Genomic DNA, 21,188 nt, shown 5'->3' with positions numbered 1-21,188 from the left:
GCTCCTACAGAACATAAACCTTTCTGTTTTGGTGAATTCTAATTTAAAAATCATGCTTATCTTAAATTAGTCAATAATTGAGATCAAGCAAATTGCACAAATAATAGATTATATGGTCTATAGTTTACTAAAATACACAATTCTTAAAATAGCTACTGCCAGCCAATGTAAAGAGTACTGGCCCAATTCAAGAAAAACTTAAGAGTAATCCAATTGGACTTCATTTAAAAATATATCAATGCAGAACTAATTTGATCCAATGATAAATCCCAATGCAATGTCGAATAAAATAAAGCATTAAAACATGCAAACAGTGGCATGAGGATGGAGAGGGAGTTGGAGAATTCCTGTGATTGATTGATTGATTGATTGACAGACAGAAATCAATCACAGGACTATTCCTAAGGCTTCTTTTAATTTTGTGCTAAATGTGTCTAATGGGCAACCTATTTATAGAACATGGAACTTGCATCAAATACGTAAGAGAACCATTAAGCTCAAACCTTTGATCAGGGTGTTTCTTTAATACAGAAGGGATAAATTTAACATTTAAAGCTCTCCTCATTTCTCATTCATAGCCATGGAAACCAATATTCTATTTTAAAAAGCACAGATTGATTACCTACCTCACAAAATAGCGTAAGCTTGTCATCTGGTAAAAGACCATTAGTTTCCTCAAGTAAAAAGTCTCTTCGAATGAATTTTTTAAAACCCCAGTCCTTGCCTTGAACAAATCGATATGCTCTTTGGCTTTCTAGTAGTAAATAAATAAAACAGGAGTATATTCAATTAAAAGACATTTTAAAATAATTACAGATGAGAAATGAAATCCAAGGTTCCTACTGAGCTGAAGTCATTATATTATTAATAGCAATCAATGTATCCATGAATACATTTTTGGCTGAGAAACTGCCCCACCTGCTGAGCATTGAATATAGTTTAATATAAATTACCAGCCATTTGATTCAATCGCCAACACAGAAATAAAATAAAGAGATAAATATTTTTGGTTATAAAGACCCAGGGTGACTTTTAAAAATATAGGTAGTCATCGTCTTTCGACCATGATTCTGCTGCACGAATCCCAGCGACCAGTTAGGTCCCACAGAGTGGGTCTTCTCTGGGTCCCGTCAACTAAACAATGTCGCTTGGTGGGAGCCAGGGGAAGAGCCTTCTCTGTGGCAGCCCCGGCCCTCTGGAACCAACTCCCCCCAGAGATCAGAATTGCCCCCACCCTCCTTGCCTTTCGTAAGCTGATTAAAACCCACCTCTGCCGCCAGGCATGGGGGAATTGAGATACTCTTTCCCCCTAGGCCTTTACAATTTTATGCATGGTATGTCTGTATGTATGTTTGGTTTTTATAATAATGGGTTTTTAACTGTTTTTAGTATTGGATTATTATTATATGCTGTTTTATTACTGTTGTTAGGCGCCCTGAGTCTGCGAAGAGGGGCAGCATACAAATCAAATCAAATCAAATCAAAAAATAAATAATTGTGCTCAATGTTTCTGTTGCTAAGCGAGACATTTGTTAAGTGAGTTCTGCCCCATTTTTTTATCTTTCTTACGCCAGTGGTTAAATGAATCATTGCAGTTGTTAAGTAAGTAATATAATTGTTAACTGAATCTGGCTTTCCCACTGACTTTGCTTGTCAGAAGGGCAGAAGGCAAAAAGTGATCACATAACCCCAGGACACGGCTACCGTCATAAATATGAGACAGTTGCCAAGCATCTGAATTTTGATCATGTGACCATGGGGATACTGAAGTGCTATATGTCAAGAATTACCTGTAATCTTAAAAGTATTTGCTAATATTTGGATGTTGATTAGTCAGGTAGTGAACATGTTATCTAGAAAATGAATTGTACACAGTCATTTTACAAAGGCCGTGCTGGCTTTTCTACCCCACTGTTCTCCAACTTAGCTGGAGATCAGCTGTCACAATCCTGGTCTGGGTACCAAAACCTGGAAGGTGTCAAGTGGAGGAACACTATATTAGAAAAACAACAACAACAATACTGCTGTTAATGAAAGTTACAATAGCAGTGAAGTTATTTTTCATCTGCTAGTAATCTATGGCATTCCGATGGGAGCCAGTTGTAGAGAAGCTAAACCCAGTGAGAAAAGGCTCTTGACTATGAAATGGTTATTTTAATACCTAGCCTAGTAACTGTATCCAATGTGCAGACTCATGAGCCACCAATAGGTCTTACAAATAGCCGAGTATGTCCATCACAGAGCACAATGCGTCAACACCACTGATTTATGCTGGTATATTTTAAGAAACAGGAGAGAAAAATAAGAAAGCCCCATAATAGGACAATCAACAGCATTCTGCACACAAATCAAAGGACAGAATGAGGCCTCATTTAACCCAGACGGCAGGCTGCCTGGCTTACCTGAGACCTCATTCAGTCCTTTGATTTGAATGCAGAAGCAGGTTGTTAATACTCCTCAAGTAAGACACATCAAGGAGTCAATTGTTTAGCCATCTCAGTAGTCACAAACTGACAGATCCTACAAATATTCATTAAATGGAAATTACAGATGTTAGTAGCTTTTTCTGTAAAAGGTTTTACAGACTGCATCATCATCATCATTCTTTCCCAATCTTATTTACAAAGTGAATATTTTAAAAAATGGAACACATAATTTAAATAAACAAATTTCCTGTACTGTCAACTAGACAAACATCAGCTTAAAAATTCAAGACAGCTATTGTAAAGTAGAAGTTAAGGAGAGAGGGAGGGAAGTAAGTAAGGAAAAATATTTTTAAAATCAATGGAAACCTAGTATACAATCTTTTCTGAAAGGTTTGATTTGCCATAAACATTAAGTATTTCTAAGGGAATAAAAAGATGAGGAAGATTAGTGAAGATTTTAATTCACCTTTTTGACAGGCTTTGGAAAGGCCCAAGTATTTCTTTCTCATACTGAAAGTCAACATCAGAGTAATTTAAAAAATACACTTACCCATTGCCTTCGTTTCTTCTCTTTTTGCATTTAACAGAGAAAACTTAAATTTTGCTCTCACTTCACTTTTTGGACAACTAACTAGAAGTAAATACAATGAAAGATAATCTTTGCTTTCATCATCTAAACCTTTTGGGTTTACCCTCAGGCACCTGAAATGTAAGAAGTCTGGGTTATACATCAATGCTCAATAAAAATTGTCCTCGGCTAGACAAATTTATGTCAGGACTTACAGGGCAATGTATTTCAAATGTTCTAGAATAATGTCTAGTACAAGGAATCATAAAATAGCTCTCTTTTAGATAGATACTTTGCAAAAATGTTTTTGAATAGCAGGCAACCAAAGTTGCAATCTTCAAATATTCAACTATTGTGGATTAGTGTCACATCTGCTATTCACTTATCTTCAAGTCTAATCTTGCTCTGCTACCTCAATGGCAAGATTTCAGGCAAGATATATACAGTACAATAGCTCCTCTAGAAAAAAATACATCTGATATATATCTCAACACAAGGAAAAATCTGATGTTTTTCCTGTCAACACTTGCATTCACTATAAAAGTTTACAAGACTCTTTAAAATATGGGACAAAGTGCAGAAAAAGGTGACAAAATCCATCTCCATCTTTTTTCACTTTCTAAAAAAATAATAATTACAATCTATGTTGATTTCCATAAGCTACTCGATGGAAACTGTATGCAAATACAGGTAGTCCTTGACTTATGACCACAATTGAATCCAAATTTTTGTTGCTATGTGAGACAGTGAGCTTTGTCCCATTTTACCACCTTTCTTGCCACAGTTGTTAAGTGAATCATTGCAGTTGTTAACTTAGTAGCATGGTTGTTAAGTGAATCTGGCTTTGCCATTGACTTTACTTGTCAGAAGGTTACAAAAGGTGATCACATGATCCTTGAATACTGCAACCATCATAAACATATGCCAGATGCCAGATATGACCATGAAGATGCTTTAACAGTCATAAGTCTGAAGAACTTAAGTCTGAAGGGTTTTTTTCAGTGCCATTATAACTTTGAATGGTCAATAAATGAACTGTTGTTAAGTCAATAACTATCTACAGTATATGTTAAAAACTCATGTATTTTAAAAAAACCAGGCTTTGTAAGAAAATCCAAATATAAACACATTTCAAATAATAACTACTGATCTACTCAACCTGCATCTCACCTCAAAACACTCAGGATAATAATAATCCCAAGCTTTCAGAAAGCATCACACATTCAGAGGCAAAAGGAATGGATCATAATAAAAATATTAATGTTACCTAAACAACAAGGGAATTACATGAAAATATTCTTACACCTCTCTAATTTAAGCACTTAAAATAAAATGTACAAGAATTCCTGATTTACACATAAAGTTAAATAAGCCACAGAGCGCTACCCTAAATTAACATGGCTTCCCAGTTCAGATTTGCTTAAGCAACCAGCTATTTTGGTTTATTTAGCAATTTGTGTTTAAACCAAATATGATTTAGCATAATATATGAGCCCTATCAGTTTCAGTAGTCAAAAAATGAGATGTTAGTTTGGTATAAACGCAAAACTATTCAGTGTTTCCTAACACAATATATGTTCTTTATATGCAAAGACAAAAAAATGAATATTTATTAGCCAAATCTGCACCACACTGCACCATTAAAGACCACATTCTATAGGCTTTAGAAAGAAATGTCAAATCTGAATCTGGTGATTTCAAAACAATTTTTTTTATATCAAGTACATAGCTTTTTATATTAACTACTTAATGTTGGGTTGGGCCAAGGTGTCAGATATTGTATAACAGGGAAAGGGGTACATTTCCAACCCACAATTCAGTGATCTTCTACTGTTTTCAGTGATTACACAGTGTTTCTGTTACAATATTTAAATTCAGTAGCTGGAACAGTGGGATTGAGTCAGAACACACAGTTCTAGCTCATTGATTTGAGAATGCTGGTTTTGCGTGAAGCAATCTATGCTGTGATTGGTTGCAGTGGGTATGGAGGGCGGTTTTCCTTTCCCCCCGCCCTTTTCTTTTGTGTGCCGTGTGCTCAGTTTCTTGACAGTTTCATTTCAGAGAAAAGGCTGGAAATCACTGCAGTATATTTCAATATTACAATATGTATGACATATTATATTTCAGCCTTTAGCTGTGCTGACTGTCATTGCGACTGGTAGTAGTTAACAGCTTTTCTGTCAACTGTTCTAACAAGATATTGTACCCTAACTGGAGACATATTTTCATGGAATCTCTTATGTTTAAGGCAAAAAGAAATTAATGCATATATCTTACCATTTCATTTTATCATTTGGCCCTGAAGAAAAGGTTGAACTTTTTAAAACTTCACCCATTTCTTCTCGGCAGAAACTGAAGTTATTAATGGTCCACATATAAGAAAACTTCACAACTTTAACCTGCATAAGAAATACAGACAATTATGTAAATTTACGAAGTTCATCTTTTTCAAAACTAATTTTAAAAAGTTACCAAACTGCTCTCCCATTTAAAAATAACAAAACAACATCTTACAGAATTAAGGAATCGCTCAACTTTATATTTTAAAAATTATGTCAACACATTGTATAATTATTTTCCATTCATTCAAAATTATCACTACTAACTCTTAGTCCAGGAGAGCAATAAATCTGTAGGCTCCCAGACTTGGGAAAGCTGTACTCATGATTAATTTGCTTTCTAATATTTGACTAATTCAATTGCTAATAATGCTAATATTATGGATTGCCAGGAAATAAGTGTCTCATTTATTATCATGTCAGGCAGTAGAGCTATTAATGCATAAAACTTAAGCTTCTCATTTTGAGATAATTCATCCCGTTCTTAGTTTTATAGAACAAGATTATAGCATTTTATCCCCTCTTTCTCTTAAATGGAAACAGTAGTAAATTAATAATAGGAAACTTAATAGCTCCTCAGAGTTCAAAAATCTAACACAAGTAAAAACGTTTTAACTTTTTAAATTTTAGATACTAGACCCGTGATGGCAAACCTATGGCACATGTGTCACAGATGGCATGCAGAGCCCTCTCTATAGGCATTTGAGCTGTCACCCCAGCTCAACTCATCGCGCCCTCCTCCCACCAGCCAGCTGGTTTTCAGGTCTCTGCCACACATGTGTGGGGGGCGGGATGCAAGCAGGATAGACGCACATGCCCAGGGGGTTATGGGGGCTTGTGCAGGGGATCGCCTGCACATGTGTGGGGAGCACAAGGGGCACATGCGGGGGTCATGCATGGGGAGTAAGGCATAGGAGGTTGCATGTGCATTGCATTATGAGTATGTGTGCACTTTCGGCACATTATGACAAAATGGTTAGCCATCATTGTACTTGGACCCCGAAATATTTCAGAACATCCCTTTTGCATTTGTATCCTGGATAGTATAATTGTATTATTTATTTATTAATCACATTGGACAGCTGCCATCTCATAAAAAGTGACTGTACTTTGAAAATGATTTAAAAGACTATTCAAAAAGCCTTTGGATCAGCATTGTTTTAAAGCAGCTACAACATTTTTGAGACTCACATGAAAAACTAAAACAAAATGTGGCTGCTTTTAAAAAAAAAGTGGTGTGCCCCTCTCCATTCTGTAGGAGTACCCAATCATTTTTGAAGGATAAATAACCTTACTATTCTACTAGAATTTTCTGATCTTCTGAATTAAGCAGAATTAAGTCTGGTTAATTTTTGATATGATACTGCCAGAGGAAATCAGAGCTGTAGATAAATAAAAATCCAGAAGACAAGCAATTGGATACACTTTCCACATCACTGCTAAGAAACTCACATGGACATCTCATCAGAAAGAGCTTCAGCTGACTTAAAGGGGGAAAAACTGTCACTGCATTCCACCAAACAGAGATACAATTGAACTGTGTGTGTAACACTAACTGTTGAGATCTGGTTCATTATTGAAAAGCTAAGTGACCAATTACCACCGGCTATTCTTTGTCATTGTCAGGTACAGGTTGAACTCTTCAAAGACTATAAGCCAGTGATGGTGAACCTATGGTACGGGTGCCACAGGTGGCACACGGAGCCATATCTGCTGGCCCATGAGCCGTTGCCCTAGCTCAGCTCCAATGTGCATGTGGGTGCTGGCAAGCTGATTTTTGGCTTGCAGAGAGGCTCCGGGAGGGCGTTTTTGGCTGAGTGGGATGGGGGAGGGTGTTTTTACCCTCCTCTGGCTCCAGGGAAGTCTTTGGAGCCTGGGAAGGACAAAACACGAGCTTACTGGGCCCACCAAAAGTTGGGAAGCAGGCTGTTTCCAGACTCCAGAGGGCCTCTGTGGAGTGGGGAAAGCTGTTTCCGTCCTCCCCAGGCATTGAATTATAGATGTGGGCACTCATGCATGCACAACAGTGCACGCATACGTGCTTTCGGCACCCGGAACATAAGCTGTTCATGTTTTTTTTATTTTTTATTTATTTATTTATTTAGACAACTCATAAAATTTTGGAATTTAATTTTCTGCCTAATGTAAAACTCGCTGCTTTTTTCACTTAGTGTTTGCATATTGGGTTTTGCTAAAACATCATTATCCAACTTTTTGTATCCCTGTTCTTTCTGAAAACCAGAATCATAAATATTTCTTTGGATGGCTTTTCAGGCATGACTATTATCATTTCTTTTGGGCAATGCCTCTTTCTCAAGGTTGATTTATTTTTACTTAGTTTGTTAGATTTTCTTCAAGATTTCAAGGCAGTTTATTTGGGATCTCCATTTCTATCCTACTATGCATTAGGGTTGGACTGAGAGAGAATAAGTAGTCAAAAGGGAAAACTTGAACTATGCCACATTCTGAATTCATACACTACATTACCTGCGTGTAACACCAGCTTTCAGCCACAGGTCCACTGGACATCTCTCCAGATGGTGAAGGAGTAGGGACTCTTGACATCCCCACTTTATGGCACTCTTTTTCAGTATAAAGGCAGCAATTCAGCTGTCAGTATCCTTCCTTTCAACACCAAGATAGAAACAAAGAATTAGCGCTATTTCACAGTTATTATTAATCCACAGTTTCTATATAAAGATATGAAATGCCAAACAGCAAGAGAAAGAAATGAACAAAACGTTGAGATAAAGAACTGTATTTTTCTTCTTTCCTCAAGGCTTATTATTTTTATTTGATAAAAACTTGAAAATGGGGAAATGGGGAAGTTTCAACTTCATCCTAAAATTCTTTTAATATCTAGAAGTATTAAAAGGTGAATAAAACTGATCTGTGTTTATAAACATATTACATATAAAATAGCTTGTCTCAATATAGGGAAAACAACAGCTTTTGTAAGGCCACAAACTTGATAAAAGGTTAAAAAATTTAAAAAAGAGAAAGAATAAAAACTACTGACAATAGCAGTGATTCACCTTCAGGAACTAGAACACATGGACTATGGTTCACATGACAAAATGTATTCTAAGCCTCATTATTTCAATCAAAGATTAATGGATAGTTTTTGATAGGTTTCATTCGGAGATCAAATTCTTTATTTTACTATAATGTTGATGTATTGGGTTTTTTAAAACCAATTGTAGGCTGTATTGTTTTTTAGAGTTTTATTCATTTGATAAATAACTTAAGGTGGCAAACATACTAAATACTCCTTTCTCCTATTTTCCCCCCAACAACCACCTTTTGGTACAGAGAATGACTGGCCAAAACAGGACTAGAACTCACCATCTCCTGGTTTCTAGCCTTGTGCCTTAAGTACTAAACCAAACTAGCTTAAAAATTAAATTTGAAATACTGACAGTTTAATTTAATTTCATATCACCTTTATTTACTTATACATTTAAAAAAAACCTTTTAAATAGAGTTTAAACAAACCTTTTAAATAGAGTTTAAACAAATAAAATCAAAAATTCCTACAACAATTGTTGGAAAATCATTTTGACCACTCTCCCTCTCCCTCCCCCCCCCCTTATCCAACAACAGTTGCTGTGGCTTACCTAGATACTAATAAAGATACCCTTTATTTGTTTTCATTTATACCTGTCTTCAAAAGTTCCAGGTGGTTTGTAAACACAAAATACATTAGAATGCAATAAACCCCAGGAAACACAGCCATTATTAAATTTGAGTCAACAGAATGAAATCCCGAATAAAACAAGAAGTCAGTTTTGCTACTTTAATTTAAAATGTTGCCTGAACTTGCTACCTTACAGAAGGCTGAAAGCAAAGGGCCATAGGCACTTGGGGGGAGGGACAGGGGGTGGGAGAAGGAGTCCAACCTGAAGGTCATTGGTTCCCAAACTTTTTTTGGCCATGCCCCACCTAAGTATCTCTAGAATCCTGATGGCCCCCCCCCAAATAATTCTTACTATTCAAAAAATGAACTCCTAGTCACATGGAGGAAGCCTAAAAGGCCATTAATCTGGTTTAAACAATGTCCCAATTGCTCCCATTAATTTTTAAAAAAATATATCAAATTGCTCCCCTGTGGGGCATGAGCCCTACGTTGGAAACCACTGCCGTAGATAGAAACATAGAAGACTGACGGCAGAAAAAGACCTCATGATCCATCTAGTCTGCCCTTATACTATTTTCTGTATTTTATCTTAGGATGGATATATGTTTATCCCAGGCATGTTTAAATTCAGTTACTGTGGATTTACCAACCACGTCTGCTGAAGGTTTGTTCCAAGGATCTACTACTCTTTCAGTAAAATAATATTTTCTCATGCTGCCTCCAACTAACTTCAGATTGTGTCCCCTTGTTCTTATGTTCACTGTCCTATTAAAAACACTTTCCTCCTGGACTTTATTTAACACTTTAACATATTTAAATGTTTCGATCATGTCCCCCCTTTTCCTTCTGTCCTCCAGACCAGTGTTTCCCAACCTTGGCAACTTGAAGATATCTGGACCTCAACTCCCAGAATTCCCCAGCCAGCCTTCACTGGCTGGGGAATTCTGGGAGTTGAAGTCCAAATATCTTCAAGTTGCCGAGGTTGGGAAACACTGCTCCAGACTATACAGATTGAGTTCATTAAGTCTTTCCTGATACGTTTTATGCTTAAGACCTTCCACCATTCTTGCAGCCCGTCTTTGTCAATATCTTTTTGTAGGTGAGGTCTCCAGAACTGAACACAGTACTCCAAATGTGGTCTTACCAGCACTCTATATAGCGGGATCATAATCTCCCTCTTCCTGCTTGTTATACCTCTAGCTATGCATCCAAGCATCCTACTTGCTTTCCCTACCGCCTGACTGCACTGTTCACCCATTTTGAGACTGTCAGAAAGAGAACTTTATCAAGAGTGATTTTGCTAACCTTCTGCATTTATTCTTCTCATGAAAGGACATAAATGCTTAACAAGACCTACAGGGTTCAAAGGTAATGTTTTTTTCCTAACCAAAAACAAGTCTCGCACTCAATAAGAAGGAAAAGGCTGTGAGGTGATCAAAAGAGGAAACTCTTTATTTTTTCCAACCCAAAGCTTCTTCTCAAGCATTAAAGCAACCATATCCCTCGAAAGGCCTGGAGTCTGTTGGAATCTTTAGCAAAGTGGTTGCCCATGTACACCCACACACCCGAGGATAGTTCAGCACAACTTTTAAAGCAGCAGAGTGAGCTTCACAAAGGATGCACTGGTTTAACACTTCACACAGCGGTGCATCATCAGGCTTAACATGTTTTGTGAAGCACCCCTGCTGAATGCTTTGAAGAACAGCCCCAATATAAACCTGTGCATTGTATTTAGCCTCCTGAGAGAACAAAGGCTCATGCAAAGTCTACTAAAAATAACTGATCCAGGCTAAATGTGTGTTCCCCACAGATGCCCATTCAGGAAACACAAAGAGTCTCAAGAGCAAATCTTCAGAGGAAACAGAGGATAAAAAGGTGGAAATAGTCACCTTCTTCCTTTCCATGTGAGGGATGCTTTTCTTAGCAGGAGGAAATCCTGATCTAAACGACTGCAATCTTCATAAATATAAGTCACTTGCCAAGTGTTAGAATTTTGAACACAAGACCAAGGGAATGTTGCAATGGTCATAAGTGTGAAAAAAGGTCATAAATCACATTTTAACTTATGCCCTTTTAGAAAGGTCACTTAATGAACTGTTGTAAGTCAAGGACTACTTCTATTAAGTTCCAATGATTCCATCAATATATGGTGACATCCATAAAAAACAGACAAAAATAATTAATAAATAATAATAATTTATTAGATTTGTATGCCGCCCCTCTCCGCAGAATGTTGTTGCTTGACTTTTGCAACATTTGGCAAGACATTTTTCCAAAGTTTAATAAAAGCCAAACAATTAGAACCATGCTCTTGTCTACCATAAATCATATTAGAAAGGATAATAAAATATGTCTAACAATATTATGGATTACATTTTTAAAAAAACCTGACAAATGCACCTATACTAACATTGAGTGCTTTATAGTAAAAAAGCAGGTATTCTGTTAATATTAAACTTGATAAACAAATACTTCTCTCCAAAACGACTGTCTATATTATTAAAATTCTAAGTCTGTGAAATCTTAAAAGTCATTTAAATAATAGACAGCTTTTACACAAAATTGATTGAAACACTAGAACTTTTTTTCTTCCAGAGAATCCATCAGAATTAATCATTTTTGCCTTCTGTCTGATAGCTGTATTAAAACTCTTGAGCTCTAAAATGTAGCTATGTGTTTTATCCTAGCAGGTATCAGAAAATTGAAAGACTAAAATTGGAGTTGTTTGTTTCTCCTTAAATAAGGATGGGCAAGAAGTTTAAATATGGCAGTAGGTAACAGATCATAATATATGATCCAGGTAGAGTGCAGGATAAAATATTGATAGAAGAGAGAGAGGAGCTGATTTGAAAAAAAAATGATTTCAAGGAACAGCTATTATGAAATAAATTTGTTTATTATTAAACATTAAAAGAAAACCAAGCAGCTACTTATATGAACAATATTCAGGACCTGGCAAATGGACAGACTCTTCAGGATTCTTCTTTAGACATGGAGTGGACTTGGGATTGCCCACAAATATTTCCAATAATTGCTCTTCAAGAAAGTGAAAAAAAGTGGCTTCTGGCAGATTTAGAACTTCGAGAGATGAAAAAATAGTCACCTTTACCTACATTGTGGTGGCACCTCTAAGGCCACAGAGTTTGCATACTTTGTTTCTTAATCACTTTTCACTTAATCACCTTGGGCAGAGGATCAGACTAGAAGACCTCCAAGGTCCCTACCAGCCCTGTGATTCTATGATTCTATGCTTGTCCATTGCTTTTCATATAGTGATACCTCGTCTTACGAACGCCCCTTCATACAAACTTCTCGTGATACGAACCCGGGGTTTACGATTTGTTTGCCTTCGTCTTAAGAACCATTGTCGTTTTACGAACCCGAACCCGGGTGAGTGGGCTCTCTTACTGTGTGTGTGGTCTCTGACTGCCACCGGGATTTCCCTGCTTTGTGACTGTCACCGCCGGGATTTACCATTTGATTACAGCTCCCGCTGGGATTCCGAGAAAGCGCTTGGAGAAAGCGCTCTCACAGCTGCTTCGCTGGGAGCGCTTTCGCCAAGCGTTTCCGGAATGCCCGCCCCGCCTCTCCTACAGCCCCTTCGCTGACAGCCCTGGATGAAAGTGCTCCCAGCAAAGGGGCTGCAGGAGAGGCGGGGCAGGCATTCCTAAAGTGCTCAGAGAAAGCGGTCTCACAGCCCCTTCACTGGGTGCGCTTTCGCCGAGCGCTTCCGGAACGCCCACCCCACCCCTCTTGCAGCCCCTTTGTTGGGAGCACTTTCATCCAGAGCTGTCAGCGAAGGGGCTGCAGGAGAGGCAAGGCAGGCGTTCCCAAAGTGCTCGGAGAAAGCACTCCCAGCGAAGCGACTGCAAGAGCGCTTTCTCCGAGCGCTTTGGGAACACCTGCCCCGCCTCTCCTGCAGCCTTCGCTGACAGCCCTGGATGAAAGCGCTCCCAGCGAAGGGGCTGCAAGAGAGGCGGGGCAGGCGTTCCCGAAGCACTCAGAGAAAACCCTCTCACAGTCCCTTCGCTGGGAGCGCTTTCGCCGAGCCAGCCCCTTCTGTGCCACGTCCCGGTGGATTCCATTCCTCTGGCCAGGACAAGAGGATAGTGGCGGCGGCGGCAGTTTCCCTTTGAGAAGCAGCAGCAGCGCGGGGAATGTCACATCCACCCACCTCCCCGCCACCACCCAACCCTGAACAAGGATCTGAATGCCGGCAGTAATGGGCAAAAGGGGTGAGTTTTGGGCTTCCACGCATTATTCGCTTTTCCATTGATTCCTATGGAAAACTTTGTTTCGTCTTATAAACTTTTCACCTTACGAACCTTGTCCCAGAACAGTTAAGTTTGTATTACTGGTATTACTGTATTAGGAACATCAGAATGTCAAGTTTTACTAGCCTGTGTGAAAAATATTTAAGTATAAATTTAAACACTTTAAATTCTTTCTTTCTTTTTCTTTCTTTCTGATCAGGAGTTTGAGAGGATGGAGGATGCGTTGTGGGAGGGAGTGTGAATAGGAGGTGCAAGCAGGCCGGTAAGGGCAACAAACAGGCTTTAAGAAGTTTGTGCTGGCTTTACCTGGACAATTTTCTTAAATTTGGAAAGCTAATGAACTCATGCCTTTGTGTAGACAAGACAATATCTTAAAGCCACTCAATTGACCAGGAAATTTGGTCATTATTTCTTTTTCTTTTTGGTATCTGTGGTGGGGTAGGATTTTAAAGGGGGTGGGGGAGGGAGACTATGAATGGCTTATATTTCTGAAATTAAGAATAATGGGAATGAACTTCATTAGTAATATTGAACAGTGTGAGATTTGAACCCTGATTTTCAGTCTTATACCACTGTTCCAATGACTAGAGCATGAAGCCTGCCATTTTTGTTAAAAGGAAATAGCTACCAGGGCAGGTGGGAGGAGGGGGCAATTAATAAGTATATGTCCTGAAAGTTCATATTTCATCATGTGGAGGAAAGCACAATGATTGATTTGTAAGATCTACTTCATATCATGTAACTGAGAAAGTTACAGCGTAGCACCACAGAATTGGAACTGATAAGGATTAATGTATCAGAGATGTTTGGATTTAACGTGGCAAGCAAATCCTCCGCAATTAAATACATGTGTAATATCTACATCTGCAAGCTTCCCAGACTGCTCTAGAGGAAGCAGACAGAGGTGACAGAGAAGAGAAGACAAAGGGACATTCCCTTTCTGTTATCTTAGACATATGACCTCTAACACTGTCATTCAATCATATTTTTCTTTTTTTTAAAAAAAGCTCACACAAAATTATGGGGAAGTGTAAGCAGAAAAAGAAAACAGAAATTGAATCTAAATAGCACGTGTTTCATGGTATGGATAACTTATTACTGTATATTCAAGACAATTTTATAATCCCCAGACTATTAGCAACTGAAGAAATTTCTTCTGAAGATGTACCAAATATATATGAAAGAAATATGTCCATTTTTCTTACCTAAAGAAAGCAGATCAACCACATTGCAAAGAAATGAATTTCTAGTATTTATAAATTCCAGTCAAATGATAACAATAAATAATATGGAGAATTTGTGGAACTGAAAGTCATGATGCAAAATAGAAATCGATGGATTATGTGCCATCAAGTTAACTCTGACTTTTAGTGACCTCATGGACTTTTTCCCAGGATAATCTGGCTCCAGTCTGAGCTTTCTGGGCCTTCAGCATATTTATTTATTATTATTTATTTATTTGTTTGATTTGTATGCTGCCCCTCTATGAGGACTCAGTTTGATGTTGGATGTCGTTCTTAGTTTGGAGATTTTTTTAGCATCTTGTTTTTCCCTTCCTATTTCCACCTTCAATGTCTTTACAGATTAGTTCAGAGAGAATAAAAGGGCAATTACCCATCAATATGAGACATTCTACCAGTATGTGGTTCTACAGTTAAAAACCAACAACCACTGAACCAGATAGCACTAGGTAGCAAACAGGAAACTGCATTTTATTCAAACTGCAGCTTCTCGTTCCCACGTAAATGAACTATAATAATCCGAGATATGGCAAGGTCACAGGTCATTCTTTTTTTAAACTCCTGGTCTATGAAAGGATACAACTGGTGGTCAGCCTAAAGTGGCCAAAGGCATTCTGGCTATGGCCTCCACCTCTTGCTTTAGTAGAAGCCAGAAGCATCATCAAATTGTCCTTTCAGGAAATGCAACCCCATCCAGAACAACAGATGGAATATCCATGGAAACAAAAGGTACCAATAGTAATTCTGGAGATTCAGACTGCCCCCACCGTCTCCGCCTTTCGCAAGAGCCTTAAAACCTACCTATGTCGCCAGGCGTGGGGCAAGAAGCATATGCCCCCCCCCCCCTTCTGACCATTAAAGGTTATGTGTGGGTATGATTGTAATATTGAATGTTAATTGTGTTTCGCTGTTTGTTTTTAAGATGAGTTTTAGCCATAGTTTTAATTATTAGATTTGTATTAATATTGTGTTATTATTGTTGTGAGCCACCCCGAGTCTCTGGAGAGGGGTGGCATACAAGTCTAATAAATAATAATAATAATAATAATAATAATAATAATAATTATTATTATTATTATTATTATTTATGGCTTGTATCCAATGAGTCTGTTTTAGATTATCCATGCAAAACCACATTTTTTGCTCACTCTAGCATAGAGATGTAAAATTGGTTATCATCAGTATATTGATGATGTGATATCTATTCACAAATAAATGTGTGACTTACCTGGCAGAGTCATGAAGATATTAAATAATATGGGGGGAAAGGGCTGAACCTTAGGGAACTGTGAGTTCTCTCTACAGGAACCCCATGCTACAGTGCCCAGGAGAGCTTTCCTATTCCAACAATAGTTAGAAACGCCCACTAGGAAGGAGTGGGAAAACTCCAAAACAGTGCCCTGATCTCCAGCATTGCAGGTCACCCAAAATGATACCGTGATCAATAGTACCAAATACAACTAAAAAATCTAACAGGACAAAAAAGCACTTCCCCCCACTTGTCAAAAATATTTGGCCACAGGACTATCCAGAACTAATTGTTCTTTGTAGGGAACAATTTGTGCTCATGCTTGCTATCTCATCTCTGCTCTTCTTTGCCTATATGGCATCATCTTCTATTTGTTATTAATTGTGAAACTATCCAGAGTCATTTTAAATTTGGGTGGCGTAGAAATTCAATAAATGGATGAATGACTCTCCTTAGATCAGTTTCATGTTAGTTATTTTAATCAGAAATGTACAGTACATGTATAGCTTTCATGTACAGTAGCTTTCAAAATTATTTTGTTGTGGAGTTGGGTTAGAAGAAAATTCTAGAAAGTCTAAAAATTCTACAGACTACCTTACTTTTATGTGTCATGTGTTGAGGAAGGGGAATTTTAACACTGAAGTTGGGTAATTGAAATTCTCCAAGGCAGAGTAATGCTTTGGAACCTCATTCTAATTAATTATTGATAGCCACATTGTTAGTGCAAATGGAAGTATGCCAGAATTTTTGCTTGCTTGATCCTCACTTCAATCAATTATGATTAAAATAATGGCAGAGTGATGTCCTCTTCAAGCCTTCAAGTAACTTCATGCAGAGGTCCCTGTAGCTTTCTTGGCAACAAGTCTCACTTTTTTCTGCCTACCCAGGAGACTTTGTAATACAGTGATCCCTCGATCATCGCGAGGGTTCCGTTCCAGGACCCCTCGTGATGATCGATTTGTCGCGAAGTAGCGGTGCGGAAGTAAAAACACCATCTGCGCATGCGCAGATGGTGTTTTTATTTCCACAGCAGCAGCGAGGAGCCGAAGATTGGGTTTCCCCGCCGCCTCGCTGCTGCTGCTTGTCCGCGCGCGTGCCGCCCGCCCCCCGCGCTGTTGCTGGGGCCGCTTCTCAGCTGAGAAGCGGCCCTGGGGTTTCCCCCGCGCGCGCGCGTGCTGCCCGCCCCCCGCGCTGTTGCTGGGGGCCGCTTCTCAGCTGAGAAGCGGCCCTGGGGTTTCCTCCGCGCGCGCGCGTGCTGCCCGCCCCCCGCGCTGTTGCTGGGGCCGCTTCTCAGCTGAGAAGCGGCCCTGGGGTTTCCTCCGCGCGCGCGCGTGCTGCCCGCCCCCCGCGCTGTTGCTGGGGCCGCTTCTCAGCTGAGAAGCGGCCCTGGGGTTTCCTCCGCGCCGCGCGCGTGCTGCCCGCCCCCCCGTGCTGTTGCTGGGGCCGCTTCTCAGCTGAGAAGCGGCCCTGGGGTTTCCCCGCGCGTGTGCCGCCCACCCGCCCACGCCGTTGCTCGCGCCTTACCGGGGCAAGATGGGGAAGACCCAGGGAAGCCTCTGCCCGGCGGGGAAACTCCACCATCTACGCATGCGTGGAAGGGCACGCATGCGCAGATGGTGGAGTTTACTTCCGGGTTGAAAACTCGCGATATAGCGTTTAGCGAACATCGAGATCGCGAAACTCGAGGGATCACTGTACAGTGATCCCTCGAGTATCGCGAGGGTTACGTTCCAAGACCCCTCGCGATACTCGATTTTTCACGATATAGTGGTGCGGAAGTAAAAACACCATCTGCGCATGCGCGCCCTTTTTCCATGGCTGCGCATGCGCAGATGGTGGAGAAGACCCAGGGAAGGTTTCTTCGGCCACCCAGCAGCTGATCTGCTCGGCAGCGCCGCAGCAGCGAGGAGCCGAAGATCGGGGTTTCCCCTTTGCGTGGGTGGCGGGGAAGACCCAGGGAAGGTTTCTTCGGCCACCCAGCAGCTGATCTGCTCGGCAGCGCCGCAGCAGCGAGGAGCCGAAGATCGGGGTTTCCCCGCCGCCCACGCAAAGGGGAAACCCCGATCTTCGGCTCCTCGCTGCTGCCGCGCTGCCGAGCATATCAGCTGCTGGGCAGCCGAAGAAACCTTCCCTGGGTCTTCCCCGCCGCCCACGCAAAGGGGAAACCCCGATCTTCAGCTCCTCGCTGCTGCCCGCCCGCCGCTCGCCCCGCCCGCCGCTCGAGAGCAAGAGGGGGAGAGATAGAGAAAGAGAGAGAAGGAAAGAAAGAGATGAGAGTGGGAGGAAGAGAGTGTGAGAGAGGAAGAAGCAAGATAGAGAAAGAGAGAGAGAAAGAAAGATGAGAATGGAAGAGAGTGACGTCATCGGGTGGGAAAAATCGCGATATAGCGTTTCGCGAAGATCGAGATCGCGAAAATCGAGGGATCACTGTATACTCCTTTCCAAATTCCAACAAGGTTCAATTTCGCTATGCTTTCGTTGAATAGGTACTGTCACTGAGCTATTACAGAGTTCTTCCAAAGGATCTGGGACAGGCAGATGTTGATGTTTAATGGTGTCACTGTAGGGTATAAGCTGTTCTGGGTACAGATTATTATTTCCCAGCATTGGAAAACGTTCATTTTTTGCTATGTTAAATTCTGGGAATTCTAAGTTCACCCTTATTTGAATGTATTTTAGCTAAATAAATTTTTAATGGGTATTTTAAGTAACTTTCTAGAGGGTATTTTTATTTTGAATGGTGATGTTTCAGCAAAATATGAAGTGGATTTTTTATTATTTTGTATTCTAGCAAATGTGATTCAAATAATGCATTATATTTCTAGATTAAAAAGAAAACAAGGAGAAGAAAGAGAAAAGATCAAAAGACCATCTCTTGAATTTTTACTACACACTGTAAGTTAGCGGTCCCCAACTACGGCCCACGGGATGGATGCGGCCCGCTGAGGCCATTTATCCCCGCGGGTGACTTCAAGCACCATTAACCGTCTGTTGCTGGGGGGCGTGAACACGGCGGTCGGGAGATTGCTGTCAGGATAGCAGGAGCCCGCTGACATCAAGCCCTGCGCCTGCCAGCAAAGCGGGCCGCCCAGGGAAGCAGCCCACTTTTCAAATGCACGCTTTTCAAACACGCTGCTTCCCCGGGCAGCCAGCTTTGCTCGGTGGCGCCGGGCTTGACATCAGCGGGCCCCTGCTGCCACGAAAGCAACCCCCTGATCGATGTGCTCGCCTTGTGCCACAGGGGCGGGGGGCACCACTTGCAAGCCAGGGGAGGGCGGCACGAGGCATTGGGGCTGCTTCTAGGCTGGTCCCTCCGGTTAATTAAAACAAAACAAGCTGGCGGGGGGAGGGGACGGACACCGGAGAAGCCTTTCCTCCCCTCCCCTTCATGCCTTTTCGGCTGGGGAGCGAGAGAAGCAGAGACAGGCAAAAGGTGGACGTGCATGCTCAGTTCCCTTTGGAAGTTAACGAGCTGCCAGGGCAGCGCCGCCTGCGGAGGGAGCCCCCTGGTGGTCAGCCACGGTCACAGCAGCCTCCTTGTGAGCCGGTGGCAAGAGAGACGTGCCTTTTCCCCTTCCTGCCGAGAGGGAAAGCGAACGGCTCTGCTGTGTCAAGAAAGGGAGGGAGGAAGGAAATGAGAGAGAAAGAGAGGGGAGGAAGAAAGAGAGAGAGAGAAAGGGAGGGAGGGAAGGAAGGAGGGAAGGGAAAGGGAAGAGAGAGAGAGAAGTGACTCTTGATTTAAGCATATAGTAAAAAGCACCCAAGTAATAACAGAAAAAAAAAACAGCCCTCACCTGTTTTTGTAAATGGTTCAAGAGTTCACAGACACAAATACACACACACACACACACACACACACACACACACACACACACAGGGAAGGAGACAGGGATGGAAAAAGAGAGAAGTGAGAGAGGGAAGGAATGAGAGAAAAAGGGAGGAAGAGGGAAAAATGAGAAAAGAGGGAGAGACAGGAGAGGTACCCAGAAATGAGAACAGTGGTAGAAATTTGAGGAGGGATGATTGATTATTAAATATGGAATGACTATGGAATATTGGTAAAAGATAGTTAAGTGTTGTTTAATATTAGGATGTATTAATCCGTAAAATTGGATTCGAATTTTAGAACTATATAGAATTACATAGGTAAAATTAATGGAAGATACATATGATAAACAAGGGGTTTATGATATGTACTGTATGATTTTATGAGTTTGCATTATGCATTTAAAATATACTTGGAAATGTATAAGATTGATGAAAGTTAATAATAGTAAATGCTAAGTGCCTGAAAATTAATTGAGCTTGGAAATATTGAATGAAATTATAGAAAAGTATAATTTATGGAAATATATTAATTGATGCATTATTTTTCTATTGGTATTTTACTTTTTCATAGTTTTTTTTAATAGTCCGGCCCTCCAACAGTCTGAGGGACAGTGAGCTGTCCCATGTGTAAAAATTTTGGGGACCCCTACTGTAAGTATTAACTAAAATAAAGAATAACAATATAGCAAATAATGCATTATTTTGATATTTTGTTGTACATATTTCAGCCTATCCTTAGCATTCATTACTTCAAGTTGAAATTTATCATGCCATTTTTCTTCTACTGTTCTTCATTCTAGTTCCATTTCACAGGTAGTCCTCATTAATGATCACAATTGGTACCAGACAAATGTATCTTTTGTTTTATGTACACTGAGAGCATATGCACCAAGACAAATTCCTTATCTGGCCAATCACAATAGGCCAGTAAAGAATTCTATTATTTTCTATTCTAAATGGTCACCAACTGGTAAATCATGTGACTATACTGCGCTTTATTTTTTCCCATTCTATCACCCATTCCAAAATGCTCACCCAGAACTGGGATAATTGACAAGAAGGGAATGGTTTGTATTTACATTCATTGGCAAGGAAAAGATTACAAGAGAGTAAGCAGCAACCTAATGGGGATTATACCACTTGTTTGTATAGTACACATGTGGCTTCCAGCCCTAAGTGTCCTTGAGCAGTTGATGCTGCCACATTCCTTTCAATGTATACTCCCCATTGTGCGCCTGCTTAACCTCTTATAATCCCTTCCTCTGCAATGTTTCTCAGCTCTGTAAGGGAGGAGAAAATGAAAAATAACAGGTCAGGCATAAGACAACACATACTGACTATAATGGCAATCACATGACTGAAGGTGCCTGTCAAGGTCCTAAATGCAGGCCTCTGTGATGAAGTTATTTTCTCAGCATTGTTGTAAATTTGAGTGGTTGCTCAACAAGGGAGTCACTAAGCAAGATCTACCTGTACATTGTCACGATCCCACAATAAAATAATATAAGGGATAAAGAAATATCCATGATTATCTGAACAGAACTATGACAATTACTGGCTATGTTAAAGCAGGTAAGCTTGCATATGATGAAGCCAAAAATAATGATAATTTGACTAGTTGTAACT

General features: G+C 40.3%; 1 protein-coding gene across 1 annotated transcript in view; it reads right to left on the bottom strand.

The window, feature by feature from the left end:
• SPOPL (speckle type BTB/POZ protein like) overlaps nucleotides 1-21,188 on the bottom strand; it is a 49,598-nt gene that overhangs the window by 13,117 nt on the left and 15,293 nt on the right. Inside the window, exons 2-5 of the mRNA XM_070731451.1 lie at nucleotides 7,821-7,958; nucleotides 5,272-5,393; nucleotides 2,977-3,128; nucleotides 627-754 (exon numbers count right to left, since the gene is read on the bottom strand). Coding sequence (XP_070587552.1) covers nucleotides 627-754; nucleotides 2,977-3,128; nucleotides 5,272-5,393; nucleotides 7,821-7,898 — 480 coding nt within the window. The 5' untranslated portion in view covers nucleotides 7,899-7,958. The remainder of the gene's footprint in view (nucleotides 1-626; nucleotides 755-2,976; nucleotides 3,129-5,271; nucleotides 5,394-7,820; nucleotides 7,959-21,188) is intronic.

Source organism: Erythrolamprus reginae, chromosome 1, assembly GCF_031021105.1.
Source record: "Erythrolamprus reginae isolate rEryReg1 chromosome 1, rEryReg1.hap1, whole genome shotgun sequence".
NCBI lineage: Eukaryota > Metazoa > Chordata > Lepidosauria > Squamata > Dipsadidae > Erythrolamprus > Erythrolamprus reginae.
The sequence above is the reverse complement of the archived record's forward strand: the minus strand, read 5'-3'. Positions and strand labels throughout refer to the sequence as shown.